This window comes from Bidens hawaiensis, unplaced genomic scaffold, assembly GCF_021521415.1.
Source record: "Bidens hawaiensis isolate Kalapana, Puna unplaced genomic scaffold, B.hawaiensis_p1.1 tig00002306_1, whole genome shotgun sequence".
NCBI classification, from domain to species: domain Eukaryota; kingdom Viridiplantae; phylum Streptophyta; class Magnoliopsida; order Asterales; family Asteraceae; genus Bidens; species Bidens hawaiensis.
The window spans coordinates 902,279-917,256 of NW_027491123.1; the positions used below are offsets into that span (position 1 = coordinate 902,279).

At 33.5% G+C, this 14,978-nt stretch overlaps 2 protein-coding genes across 2 annotated transcripts; one reads left to right on the forward strand and one right to left on the reverse strand.

Moving 5' to 3' along the window:
- Positions 1-4,110: 4,110 nt before the first annotated feature.
- Positions 4,111-4,854, forward strand: LOC143614953 (putative transcription factor At5g61620). Its single transcript, XM_077088238.1, has 3 exons — positions 4,111-4,396; positions 4,470-4,684; positions 4,768-4,854. Exons 1-3 carry the CDS (start codon positions 4,111-4,113, stop codon positions 4,852-4,854), a joined length of 588 nt encoding a protein of 195 aa, XP_076944353.1.
- A 1,721-nt stretch (positions 4,855-6,575) lies between these two features.
- LOC143616373 (structural maintenance of chromosomes protein 2-1-like) lies at positions 6,576-13,788 on the reverse strand. Its single transcript, XM_077089219.1, has 20 exons — positions 13,432-13,788; positions 11,939-12,619; positions 11,451-11,594; positions 11,099-11,389; positions 10,839-11,024; positions 10,585-10,749; positions 10,463-10,522; positions 10,265-10,327; positions 10,054-10,145; positions 9,825-9,921; positions 9,607-9,723; positions 9,294-9,512; positions 9,080-9,220; positions 8,848-9,015; positions 8,601-8,785; positions 8,416-8,509; positions 7,214-7,302; positions 6,921-7,146; positions 6,765-6,839; positions 6,576-6,686 (listed from the first exon to the last, which is right to left on the reverse strand). Exons 1-20 carry the CDS (start codon positions 13,747-13,749, stop codon positions 6,576-6,578), a joined length of 3,522 nt encoding a protein of 1,173 aa, XP_076945334.1. The 5' UTR covers positions 13,750-13,788.
- Positions 13,789-14,978: the final 1,190 nt, after the last annotated feature.

Below are 14,978 nucleotides of genomic sequence, written 5' to 3' on the forward strand. Positions count from 1 at the left end.
TGGGGAATTTAACAAATTGGGTGCCCAGGTCTCCTTTCCGTTGATTTCTTTAATGGTAAAACATTAAAAAGTTGCCTTTGAGTTTTTGGTCAAATTTTGACTAGGAAAACATATATGATCCATGTAGTATAATAATAATAAGCAAAGATGAAATAAAAAATCTTTAATTCCAAAATGTATCCATCACTTGACTTTATAGATTATCAAGTATGTAAGTTTTTTTAAGTCAATTAAGATGATGTTTAAATTTCATTACATGTTGAATTTTATGTATTTTTCTAACGTTAATTTTTAATATTAAGTCGTCATCAATTACTTGTGTTCGTTTCTTCTAAGTTGATGTAGCTCATGAATATGTGGACTTTTACTCTTTTCTCGCCAACATGAGTTTTGGTTTCAAACTCATTTTTTGTTCTTGGTTCTGGTCGTTTGGGTTTCGAGTGTCATTTAATCTGGCTTCAGGCTGCTTCCATCTGGGTTCGGTAATTTAGTTTGGGCAAGTCAGATGTAGGTTTCTGGTGGGATTATGGTTTATGAAGAACTCAATGTAAACCAATTATAAGCGTATTGATCTAATTTGAAACAACCCAAATGTTAAAAAAAATATAATTGACGTAACAACAAATTTATAATTTATACAAATCAAAACAAAAATCTGTTGACAAAATAAAAATAAATTAGAAAAATATAAATGATTAAAAAATAAAACCTAAATAAACCCGCGTAACACGCGGGCTAAAAGCTAGTATATTTATAAAAACCAAAGACAATTATAAACTTGATTAGTTAAAGTCCATCCACTACATATGATTTATGACCAGTTAGTACCAACGTCACGACAACGGTTTTAATTACCTAACCATCACCCCAAACACATCAAGTGTTAACATGCAGTTGTAACCTAACACCCTACTCTTTCTAAAGAAATATCTTACATCTATCCCATATTCGAAAACTAGTTTTTTATTTGAGCTGGGGCAGCTGGCAAAACCCTAACGTTGGTAAAACCCGAGCGGTAGACAATGAGTTGACACGAATTCGGTCAAAACCGGCTGCGTTTGTTACGATATAGACACCATTGGTAATATTTGAACATTAAAACCCAAAAAATTAATTCTTCAAATTAAAATATAAAAAATAAAAACATTGACAGAAAACAAAATATTTAAGACGATGTTTATTGGGTTGGCAAACTCGGGCGTGGTAAAACCCAAGCGCTGTCGGTCCTGAGCATTAAGGCGATATCTTGACACGAATTCGGTCGGTTTTGATTACGTACGTTACAGTACCGGAACTAAAAACCGAAAAAATATAAAAATCAAGGTGGACCAACGACCAATTTGGGGGGGGGGGGGGTCGGTCGGTAAACTTGTGCATTGGTAAAACCCAAACGTTGTTAGTCATGGACTTTAAATAAGACTGCGAGCCTGCACGAACTCGATCGGTTTCTTTCATATTTGTTATGATGCCAGAACTTTAAAAAAATGGTTGGTGTTTGGTTGGTTTTCATTACATTTATTATTGTAACTAAAAAAACAAAATTAATCAAACAATACAGTGCTATCAAATAACTCAATAAGCCACTTGCGATACCAAAGTGTTATTTATATATAGTAGTAGTAATTTCACATTTTCTGAACTCTCTTTTTTTGTTCTATGTTACAGAGAATAATATTAAAGCTCACTCTAGCCACACTCGACTCGTCACACCCACGTGACCTTAACATCCAAAACTAAACCAACATTCGACTCGTCACACCCACGTGTCCTCACCACACTTCATCTCATAACACGTCACACTCCTCTTTCACCACCCTCTTCACAATATATAAACACCCATCGCATCTCCACCATCACCATTCCAATTCTATTTCTATTAATATTAATATTCCCACAACCAAAATATGACCGATATTCACCAATCCTACAACCCACAAAACCGTCCATTTGCCGGAACATCACACCAGCACCAGCCCCACGTCTCACCAAGAGTCCACCAAGCCGTAAAGGCGGCCACAGCCGCAACAGCAGGCGGCTCACTCCTCGTCCTCTCGGGTCTCGTTCCAGCCGGGACCGTCATCGCACTCACAATTGCTACTCCACTGTTGGTGATCTTCAGCCCGGTCCTCGTGCCGGCTGCGATCACCGTGTTTCTTATCATGACCGGGTTCTTAACCTCGGGCGGGTTCAGGGTGGCCGGTGTTATCGTGGATTTACAAGTATGCGACCGGCGGACATCCTCCGGGGGCGGATTCGTTGAGAGATAGGTTGGGATATAAGGCGCAGGAGATGAAGGATACCGGAATGGGGCAGCATGATCATACATGGATAGGTGTATGCATGATTATGAAGTGATGCATGGCCGGGTTGTTTAATTTATTTTTGTTTGGGTTTTAATGATTTAAGTTGTGTACGTACTTGTGTTTGTGTTGTTTTCTTTGTACGTTTGTAATGTGGATTGTATGTTAATATGATAATAAATTAATATAAGCATACTTAAGTTTAGTGTTATGTTTCATGCTTCTATAAATGTACATCTTTCTTTATGAGTATCTTCCTAAAGCTATTAGGAGGCCATGATCAACGATTTAGAGGATAATAATATATATATATATGTGCACTTCACTTTGCATTTATCCATCTTACGCGTATTTTCTTTTCAAGCATTTAGAAATGATCTTTCATAAAATAAATAAAGATGGGTGTGGTCTATTTTCCTTTCAACAATGTTTCAGGTTTCTTTTTAAGCATGTTTCAGTTGCATAATTAAAAAGACTTAGAATGAACTTTCATAGAGCTACTTCCTGGTATAGTCAGGGTGGTTAGTTACATATTATATGAAACTCTGCACAAACTATTTGAAAACATATCATAAATGATTTCTCATTGAAGGATTATGTAACTTTTAAACTTAAGAAACAATTTTGAGTTATAATATATGAATGTTTAATTTTTTGCTGAAATTGGTCAAAAATACATACCACTTAGGCACTTATTGTAATCAACAAACTGTTTTTCAGCCAGGGGTGTTCAGATTTCGATTCCTATTCAAAACATTTGAAATTCGGTTCGATTCTAATTCGCGGTTCGATTCTAATTCGATTATTAAGATTCAAATTCGGTTTTAAAAAATTCGAATTCGATTCATATTCGAGTATATTAATCGAATACGAATTTAAGATTTATTATTCAATTCGAATTCAAATTATATATACATATACATGTATGTGTATATATATTATTTTTATCAAATCCATAAATAATAAATGTTCATTACAAATTAATTAAACCCAATAGGCCATATTATTGTTTCTTAGCCCATACTAATATGGGTATTATTTATTTCTTATTTTGAATATTTTAAATTTTAGATTATTTGTACATTAGCTTTGAGTTTATTATCATGTGATATTGTAGCTACTTTAAATTTATATGTTTGTTTTGCAATTACGATTATGGTTTTCGAATTTTTGGCATAGGTAAACTTGAATTATATCGTATTTATTTGAATTAAAATTGAACTTATTCGAATTCGATTCGAATTCAAGTTTCAAATACGAATTCGAATCAAATTTCGAATTTGGCATATAATACGAATACGAATTGAATAGTTTAACTTTTAATCGAATACGAATACTAGAAAAAAAATCAATTATTTGGATTATTCGATTCGATTTAACTTGAAAATTCGTTATTCGATTCGATGAACACCCCTATTTCCGGCACATATATTTATCTAAATTATATTTGATTTCCACCACGTTTTATTTATGTTATAAATACTTATAGCAATAATCGTAATAAATCATTAAAAGCATAAAAATTTAAAACTATATTGTGATTGGTAACATAAGAAAGGAAATATGATCCATATATCTTTTTGATTTTGAACAATTATTGCAAGTCCTTAAGATATAACCAAAAACAAAAATATCCTATAAATCCAATCCAACATTAGCTTCTAATTATTCGGTCCTAGATATGATTACTTTTACCAAGATCATGTTATATCATTCTTTTTTCTCTCTCTCTTTCAATTCGTGTAACATATATATATATACATGTCAAGATCTAGAGATATATAATAATTAAGGTGCAAAAAGTTTAACAATGTCTAATGAATCATCCATGAAAAAGTGTGGTTATTGTGGACAGACTGCTCATACTTCAACAGCATGCAATAATGGAAAAGTTGATATTATTAATCTTTTTGGTGTGAGGATTGATCCAACAGCAGATCAACGCGAAGACGATGGTAAAATGCCGGTCGTTAATGGCGCGAGTAGTTCAATACATGAGTCCAAAAGCATGGAGGGTTTAAAGATATACAACAATGAGCATAGGTGTATAGATTTAGGGTATTCATCTGATGGACATAACCAAGATAAAAATAAAGGTCAGATTTTTATAATCTTGTTTAAAAAAAAATTGATGTTGCGGGTTGGTTTTGATGTGTTTTGATTGATCAGGGATGCCATGGATGGAAGATGAGCACAGATCGTTCTTGACGGGTTTGCAAAAGCTCGGAAAAGGTCAATGGCAAGCGATTTCTAAGCATTACGTGCCGTCAAGAACACCGACACAAGTGGCTAGTCATGCCCAGAAGTTTTTCATTAGAATGAATTCAACAGAGGACAAAAGGAAACTTCGGTCGAGCCTATTTGACATGCCGTTAGATGAATATGTAATCGATTAGTTTTAATATCTTGTGTTTTCCGTCTTGATAATTGTTCCTAATGATTTGTGTTATTGTTGATAATCGTGTAGTCTGCGACTCCAGGAACATCTTTTAGACCCCCGGTTGCACCCTTCGCATTGAACCAAACCTATGGTGTTGCTTGTCTCAAGGCTTAGGCTCGAGAAAGGTGAAAGCTTGAGCTTAGCTGCGAGACAACATTCAAGTAAAATTTAGAAAATGAGGTCTCAAAAGTTGTAAACTGAGGAGTGTTTGGATGTTTCTTTCTAATAGTGTTAAAAGCATTGGGATTTATTATCGTTAATATTATCTAATCGCAATAATCACTTTTACCACACATCCAAACAACCTCATGGCTTGGTTGTCTTGATTCATTTAACTATTTAAGGCTTTTAAGCTATTGAAACCTAGTCAAACCGGACTAGGGTTCAGCTTATGAGAGTCAAACATAGGGTCATCTACTCATCTCTGATAATCGTTAAAAAATTTTGGGCTAAAGGCGAGTATAAATTCGGGCCTTAAGTAAAATATAAATTCGATAACTCATATATAAAAAGTAATCAAGTATTATATATGTTTTGGATTTTGGATCTAACTTATTGAGTATTATTTAAACAAAACTTTTGATTAGGTCTAGTACAGTTATTCTTTTTTATAAATAATTAAATATAAATATATATAATTTTTTTTAAAAATTTTCGGCCCTAAGGCGGTCGACCCTCCCCATCCCAAACGGAATTGGTGAAGCAAACTAGCTAGTAACCTAACACTATAATTGCCTGTTTTGCAGATGCACTTTCCTTTGATGAATTACACGCTCGCTCATCCACTCAATCAAAGGACAGAAAGTTTTGCTACTCTTGTGCCTCAACCTCTACTCATAACTAATGGGGAGACGTGTAGCACACAAGAGCCTGAAGTTGAGAGCACAAACGATTAGTTTTTGGTTAATCTTCTAAAGAACACAGATTGTACCATATTGGTTTACCACTTATATATGGTGATTTGACGTTGTTTAAAAGGGTGTAAGTATGCATAGAAAAGTTAAATGTAACGACATTGTATTTAAACCAGTTTCATTTTCTATTAGAACCTACAAACTAACAATAACTGATAAGAAACTCAAATTATGGATCGTTACTTCTAATTATCACTACAATGGTTAAGAGTTTCTTTTACCGACGTAAAATCTATCCTATTAAGTAATATCATCAAACTGCACACAAGATATGAACCATCCTCATGTGAACCAAATGTCCTTGTGAGGACCATCACAATAACTAGAGTCAAGTTGAGCTAGTTCTTTTAAACTCAAGCCCAAGGCAAGCAAGCCTGAGTTAGCGCTTGTTCGGCTCACGCGTTAAGGAACCGAAGTTTGAAACAACCCACACCAATTAACTAAATTAGTCTTTCAAATATAACAAAAAAATCACAATGTAGATAACATGAGCTTGCTAAATAGATTTTCGTGTTTCTACCCTTAAAAGGGTAAAGTATCTATAGAAGAGAATGCAAAAACATAAAACCAAACCATGTGCCGAATGTTAACTTTAGTAACAAGGAGAAGAGAACAAAAAAAACCATTATTAATAATAAAAATTCTAATAAAACCTTTTCAATGATACATTAGTTATAGAAACAAAAATAAAAACGAGTAAGCTGCATGGTTTGATGTTTTTATGTTTTCTTGTTCGGTTATTTCAATTTGTTATCTTTTTATGATTCAGTTATCCAATTTTGCGATCCACCCTTTCATGAAAATAAATTTTCTTCACAAATAATAATACATATATAAAATGGAAATGAGTGTGTATATATATACATAATATGATTACAAAATGGCTTACACTTAGGCTTAGTTGTTGAAAGGCATGATCATTTACTTCGAAGCAACCGTTCTCTGAACAGTTGAGACGCCATCTACAAACTTTGTACGGAAAAGAACATTCGCATTGTTGAACATGCCTTCTTTCAGAGACACCACAATAAACTGTCAAAAAAAATTCTGTTAATATACAAACACAACTTTTAAGCTTGTAACTAATATGTGATATATCAACATATGTACCTGTGAATGTGGAAAGTGTGCTTTGATCATTCTCCCGATGTTCTGTGTGTGACTTAGATCAAGTGCTGCATCAACCTGTTCAAGATATTATGTACATTGTTCTATTATTCATGTGTGTATGCGTGTGTATAAATATATACTTGTGTGCGCATGTACCTCATCTAGAATATAAAGTGGAGCTGGTTTGAAGAGAAGTAATGCCAAAATTAGTGAAAGTGCAAGTAAAGATCTTTGTCCTCCACTAAGTTCTGATAATGACTGTTTCCAAACACTCCCAAATGCGACGCGGACTTCTAACCCGTCTAAAAAAGTACCTCCCTCCGGGGGTTCTAGTTTTGCCATTGTACCAGGTAACAAAGTGGAAAATATAGATCCAAAATCACTGAAAATATAATGAAATAAGGTTAATAAATTATATAAAATCAACCAAGAAATTTAAAAAAACTCACCTGTTTACTTTCACCCATGTGACTTTCAGTGTCTCTTTTTTCTTTTCATCAAGCTCTTCAATCACCATCTTAATCTTTGACTTGTCATTCTATGTAAATAAAAAACTCAAAATAAATTAAATTACAAAAGTGACCATTTTAACTAATCTTTTTACTTAAAAGTGCAACCATTTAACTGTTACAAATGATTACACGAAAGTATGTCACAATCACAAGATGCCACAAGGACTTGTTATCGCAAATCATAGTTATTAAAAGCGTTGATTTTTTGCGCTTAGGCATTTTTTTCAGTCAAAGCGCACCTGCAGCGCCTTCCTTAAAAGCAGGGGCAAATTTAGGCAATTAGTCGCTAATTTTTTTTATTATTTTTAGGTTGATTTGTTTTATCACTTAACTTATTTAAACAAATTACCTAAAATTAATGGGTTTAACAAAATTAATTCAACGCTATGAAATTATCCATCCCTGGTTATTCAATATCACAAAGCAAGAAGCCAAGAACTAAGGTATCATAATCAAAATAAATAATATTTCTCTCATTTGATCACATCAGTAACATTCATTATTATCATATTTTGGCTACAATAAACACTTCAAATTCTACTAAATAAATACTTACAATAAACAGTTGATCACATCAGTAATTTTCATTATTATGGCAGATTATGGAGATTTTTTCATGAATAACCAGAGATCGATCATTTTGGTACTTGCTTTGGGTTTTTAAATGATTTTGGTGCTTTATGTTGAGGATTATGGTTTTGAAACATTTTGGTATTTGAAAGAGTGATATTTTCCTTACAATTTTTGTTTTTGATTTTTTTATTTAAGTGCGCTTATTTTTTTTAGGCCCACGCTTTTTTTGCGCCTAGCGCCTAGGCCCTCGGAGAGGCCTATGCGCCTTAAGTGCGCCTAACGCATTTGATAACTATGTCGCAAATGACAAGGTTTTGTCCTTAAAATAAGAAATTGACCGGCCGAGCAACCAGTCGGATGATGACACATCAGCCAACTTGTTTAATCAATGAGATTTTGACGCATAAGCCCAAAGATGATTTTTTTTGCTTTGAATGTGATCACTTGACACTACTCAATCACATCAAATAATTATAAATTTAGAAATTGGTCAAATGACTATTCATCTATGAAAAAAAATTTGGTCAAAATGGTCAATTAAGAATCTATGCTGATTGTTTACTAACCTCAATAATTTTCTTCCTGGCTAACAAATTATTGTACTCATCTTCTGCTTTCTCAAACATAGCCATAACTTTCTTGTTCACCCTCTTCTCAAGCCTTTAACAAACAAACATCTAAAAAAGTAAGTAACAAAATTCTACTTTCCGTAAAAAAGGTTTTTAAGGTTATATTAAAACTAAAAGAATACCCTGCTTGTTCAGCATGGAGTTTTTCAAATTCATCTCTTGCTTTGTGTGGATCACGCGATGCGAAATCATAATCACTTCCACTTCTTCCAAAAAGCTGTTTCTCAGCAGTTATCCAACTGTTTTTCTCAATCAGTTTATCCACTTTTAGGGAGCAGTCTTTTCGTTCAGTTTCCATCCGTTTCACCTACAAAGTATAGCAAATGTTATATCAACATTGTAAATAAGCATTAGTGAATAAAAACTTACCTCATTTTCCAACTTCTTCCTTTCAAGAGTTTTCTCACCGATCTCGTTTTTAAGTTTCTGTTGATCTTTAAGAATGCAACTAATTTGTGAATCGCACTCGTTGACTTTTGTACGGGCTGCATTTAGCTCAGATTGCGCTTGGTTATGTTCATCTTTCAGTAAAGTGACCTGCATGAATGTAAATATTGTCTTTCATATTGTAGAAAAAGAAAAAAATGTCAAAATAGTCAACCTTGGTCTCGAGTTCATCCACTTCAGAAGTCAACACACTAATCTGCTTCTGAAAAGAAACTAATTGATTCTCCAAAGATGCTTGTTCTTGTTTGACAGCTTCCACTTCCATTATTAATTTCTCCCTTTCATTTTTATGCCCCTAGATGAACAGTGAACACTCATGTCAGAATCTGAAATATGAAAATAATTAAAAAAAACTCTAAAATATGTACCTTAAGGTCTTTTGAAGCTGACTGCATTTGTGTCTTGACTGTTTTAATCCGTTTCTCAAGATCTTTAAGTATACGTTCCCGATTATTAGCATGATCATAAATTGATTTTTCTAAAGTTGTGACTTCAGTCACACATTCTTTATAAAGTGCTTCCTTTTCACTAACAGCAGATTTTGCTTCTGCAAGCTCCTGCTCGATCTGTTTTACCGTCTCACTAAGCTACATCACCCAAAGTACAAACATGATTTTAAAAAAAAATTAGCTTTTTTTAAAAATATATATAAAAACTAATGAACACAGAATATGGTGGAACCTTGTGATGCTCGTTCTGCTCAACTCTACTCTGGAAGAGAGATAGCTCGTTTGATTTGAGTGCCAACTGTTTCTTTAGGTCATTATACTTTCTGTAAAGTGGAAGGATCTTGCTGATCTGGAAACAAAAATGGCATGTTTAGACACTTGTAATATATTGTTGATAAACAGCCATGATATTAAACTTCAGACATAAACAGCATAGCTTTAAATGTTAACCTTTGCTTCAATATCTGATAGGCGCTTTTGATGTAAAGTCAAATCTGATTCAGCCTCTGCCAAAGCATGCAATTGCCTTAATAGATAACCACCACCCCTGTGCATTAACAAATTATATTTCAGTTTATAAAAATAAAGCTATTTTCTATTGTGGGTTCTCACGTACACTAATAACTAATAAGTAATCATACTTGTAATAATTATTATAATTTATAAAATGTTTGCTTACTTGCGAGAACCACCAGTCAGGAGTCCACTTGGTTGATATATGTCACCTCCTAATGTCACACTTGTGGTTCTAACTTTCTGATTAAAAGCAACCTGTGTGCCATAAGTCGATATACGCACAAAAAAAATAGTTAAATACATTTTCATGATAAAACTGATAAGATTGGTGACACATTGAAGATAGTATTTATACTTTTCTTATGACAAAATACCTCTCGTGCAGCTTCAATTGTTTTGCAGACAAAAGTTGAACCGAACACATATTCCATTGCACTCTGAAATATAAACAACTCTCAGAAAAGTAGATACTGAGTAAAAAAAAGTAAAATCAAACAGAAAATTTTCAGCTAATAATGAAAAGCTGAAGAAAGTGAAATCCAAAAAAAAGAATAAAAAATGAGAAAACAAACCTGGAGTTCATTATCATAATTAACCAATGAAAGTGCAACTTCAGCATTGCCTTTACCTACCTGAGTACATAAAATCATGTGAGATTATAATACAGGTGAATAATAAAAAAATATGCACTTACCAAATTAGCAGCGTCTCTTTGAATATTAGGTGGTACAGGATGGCTTAGGATTTTATTTAAAGGGATAAATGTCATTCTTCTTCTAAGATCACCATTTTGAAGAAGTTGTTTTCCTGTGTTTTCAGTATCAAGCACAACATTATACAACTTTCCACCTGCACAAACCTGAATCAAGTATAGTAAATAAATTAATAAATATTATCAGTGAGCAAAGGCTATAACTAATAACTCTGCATGATATAGTAAACTAGAACCTCCAAGGCAGTCATTGTTGAGCTATCTTTCACTTTAATAAGCTTTGCAACCACACCTTTGACTTTTGACCGATCAAAGTTATTAACAGGATCACGATAAGAAAACTCGATGTTTCCCAAACGTGACGAAATATTCCGGATCTCTTCTTTAATTTTATGTACTGCTTCTAATTCCGCTGTTCGATCCTGCTCATCATTAATATTTCACATAAGAAAGAACTAAATATGCAAAAGTACACTTTTTGAAGTAAAAAACACACCTTTTCTAAACTTTCCATCTGTCCTTCCTCATATGAGAGGGATTTTAAACCCATTTCAACATTTTCTAAATCTTTTTGTCTGATTTTTAACTGCTTTTCTGCTTCGACAGCTTCATTGTGTTTTAATGATAACTTAGTTTTATTCTCTTTTAACTCCTTTTCACTATGTTTTATCTTTGTTTTCAATTGTTCAACCTTGCTTTCTACTCTTCCAACTGCCACTTTAGCATCACCTAACTGATCTTCAAGACACTTTTCTTCGTTCCCACTACTCTTACCAGCAACAACACCCTGTCCAATTCACTCCAATATCATTGCAGTTGATTTTGTGAGGTGGAAAAATTGGATTTACCTGTTGTTCTTTCTCAAGGTTTTCTAAACTCTTTGCGAGCTCCTCCACTCTTCTCTTCAGATCAGCAGCTCCGTCTTCTGCACTCTTTACAGCAGATATTCTGTCTTTCTCGGACTGTTTCAGTTCTTCAATACTTTTTCCAATCTAATAACCTCAAGATATGAAAAATTACTACATTTTGAACATAAAGAAACACAATTTGGCTAGAGGTGTGCATAAAAAATGAAATAATCGACACCTAACCAACAAAACCGAACCCAACCCAAAACCGAATTCCCGGTTCGGTTTTGGTTTTGCATGTACCCAAAAAACTGAAATAAACCGTAAAAATCAAACCAACTTTTATAACCGAATTGAACCTGTGAAAACAGAAACCGAATGATTTTTAAAAGCACAAAAACGAAACTTTCGGTTTTTTGTTCAGTTTGAGCCAAAACCGACCCAAACAACACAGGCACACCCCTAATTTGGCCAAAAATGATGTTTACCTTTTCTGCGTTCTTTATCTCGGTTGTGAGATCGTCCTGACGGTTTTTCAATACAGACGTTTCTTTAACAAGATCACATGCTATAGCATCAACTTTATCCGATAAACCTTTAACCTCCACACCCATAGTTGCATCTTTTTCAACTGTTAACTTTCCCACAAGTGTTTCCATCTCTTGCACCTCCACATTCATACTCTCAACATCATTACCAGTCTCATAAATCTTACTTTTCATCTCATCAACACCAACAACTGCGGTATCCCTGACTTTCTCGGCTTGCACATACTCATAAGCAATACAAAACCGTTTCAATCTATCCAAGTCCGCATTCCCATTGGACCATTTCATGTATTGCATCCGCTCGTTCTTTAGCTTCTCTAAAGCGGGAAGTATTTCATGATCAAGAAGCTTGTTGATTTCATCAACTTTACCTTGTTTTTTCTCAAGGGTTTTTAAAGCAGCATCTTTTTTGGTCTCATACATTCTTGTTCCTGCTGCTTCTTCAAGCATGGATAATATTTCAGGTGGTTTCATGTTTAATACCTTTGTAATGCGCCCTTGCATAATTAAAAAATGTGGATTGTTGACATTTAGTTGCACCGAGTGGAAAAGATTTTGCACTCTGCTTGGTTGTGCAACATGTCCGTTAATCAAGTATTTGTTTCTCCCACCAACCACAATCTGAAAAGTTAAAAAAACATTAAGGTGCGTAAGTTATGAAGTGTTGTTAAACATAACTTGTAGCAGTATCTCGTACGAATCAACTTCAAATCAATAACTTCTTTGTTCAAACCCATACATTTAAGGGTGTGCGCACAACCGAAGTAACTGAATAGTAACCACACTAACCGATATAACAGATTTTAAGTGATTTATAACAAGATAATAAACGGTGTAGCCAAAAAGGCAAAAACTTTAGTGTTCCCGAGTTTATTTAAGGAAAGAAAGGAAAGGAAATGAAAGATTTTCCTTCCCTTTCCATTCTCCCCTTTTCTTTTCTTTCTTCTCCTTCATTTCCCTTTCCGTTCTTCCAATTTGGAAGGAAAGCAATCCCTCTCATTTTACTCTTTATTTCTCTTATCCCCCCCCCTCTTTTCTTTTCTTTCCTTTAATGAAACTCGGTTCTTGACTTTTCAGTGTGGTATTCATTCGTTCAAATGCCATACGTATTACATACACACTACTTGAAAAAACTGATAACTTTTTTCACCAGCATATAAATCAGCATGGTTCTATTCTAGCACATATTGTAGCATAACATAGATTCCATATATTTTTCAAAAAAAAAAATCTTAACCAACATTCAAAGCGTAATGAATTAATGATTAACATTCTAAAGTCAATTACTCAATTGCAACTCTTGCCCTATAAACCAATTAAACAACTATACTACACAATTCATACTTAAAATTCTATCTAATAGCTCATTATTATTATTATTATTAATTTATTATTATTATTATTATTAATATTATTATTATCAAACTCCATACCTGGCGTGTGACAGTAATTTCAGAACACTCTTCGTAACCAAGAGGACTTCTACTCCTATCCGAGTTATCGAACACAACCGACACCGTAGCCTTCGTAATACCAGCTTGCCCTTGCTTATACACCAGCTCCTGCAGGTTCGAAGCTCGAACCTGCTGCAAGTTCGTGATACCTAGCACGAAGCAAATCGAATCGAGAATATTCGATTTACCGGATCCGTTTAATCCAGTTATGGCGTTGAAGTAGGGATCGAAACCTGGAACTAGTTTTCGTGTGGCGTATGATTTGAATCCTTCTAAACAGACCTCTTTGATGTGCATTGTGAACGGTTGAAACCCTAGGTGTGTGAAATTGGGTGGTTTGAATAGCGTATGAGGATAATAAGATAATGATTGAAGATGAGATTATGAAATTGAAATGAAAGGGGGTTTTTATGAAGGCGGGAAAATTGTTGTTTCAAATGTGTCTTGAATGATTTTTTTTACTATTTTATAACTTATATTTTAAAAGTGCTACAATCATTCATAGCTCTAAAACTCTTCGACTTATCCACACACCTTTAGACTTCATACGATCGTATGGAGCTTATACAATCGTATAAGGCTGCATAATTATAATTTGTCAGCTTTTCGTAGCTTTGGTCAGCTGTCCAGGAACATACCATCTTACTCTAGTATATTAAAGCAAAATCATGTGTCCACATGGCATTCATCTAGGTTGTCCACATAGGATAGGATGCCACATAAACAATTGTCTTTTATATTTTATCCATCTTATTATTATTTAAATTAAATTCTAAATTCACAAAATATTATACATAACAAATGGACACGTTTCTATTTTGTATAACCCATGGCCTGATCCAATTAACAAAACCTATGTTGTCAACGTTCATTCCTCATGAAGCCCTAAGCCTCCAACATAATCACCGTCGATGTCCATAATCACCGTCATTGTTCGTGAACATTCACTCTTGTTCGTTAGCATACATGTGTTTAAGTTCATTCGTTTTTTTGTATTCCTCTATAATTCTTAGACCCTCTTCAATTTAGTCGAGTTTTATTAACTTTTATGTATGACAATATCATCAAACAGTCTGACAAACAAGGATGGTTATTACCACAACCTGTGCATTTATTTGAGTGTAACTTTAATCTTTTAACCCCTAATATTAAAAGTCTAAATAAAATGGTTATTATGACTTTAAAATTGTAACTCCTAAACTTTAAACATTTGATAAATTGAAATTATTTAGTAGTTAAATGGTTATTATGAGTTTAAACTCCTAACCACAAGTTTATATGTTTAATATTTTGATAACTTTTTTTATTTTCCTTTAATGTTTTGTTAAATAATGTTTGAAAATTATTTATATAAATTTGAAATTATATAGTGTTGGGGCAGGTTTGTTTCGTGTATTTTATGGGAATTGGAAATGGAATTGATAAACATTCCATCTATATATGAGAAATCTTTCTTCAATTAAAGGAATTCACCTTCCTTCCAATATGTGATGGAATTATAAACATTCCATTGGAATATAGTATGA

Bases quoted from the DNA above. Each gene is read 5' to 3' on its own strand.
- LOC143614953 (XM_077088238.1), top strand. From the start codon at position 4,111: ATGTCTAATGAATCATCCATGAAAAAGTGTGGTTATTGTGGACAGACT. The intron at 4,397-4,469 runs GTCAGATTTTTA...TTGATTGATCAG, and splicing joins TAACCAAGATAAAAATAAAG to GGATGCCATGGATGGAAGAT. The intron at 4,685-4,767 runs GTAATCGATTAG...ATAATCGTGTAG, and splicing joins ACATGCCGTTAGATGAATAT to TCTGCGACTCCAGGAACATC.
- LOC143616373 (XM_077089219.1), bottom strand. From the start codon at position 13,749: ATGCACATCAAAGAGGTCTGTTTAGAAGGATTCAAATCATACGCCACA. The intron at 10,523-10,584 runs GTAAGTGCATAT...TTATGTACTCAG, and splicing joins AAAGAGACGCTGCTAATTTG to GTAGGTAAAGGCAATGCTGA. The intron at 7,147-7,213 runs GTGAGTTTTTTT...TTATATTTTCAG, and splicing joins ACATGGGTGAAAGTAAACAG to TGATTTTGGATCTATATTTT.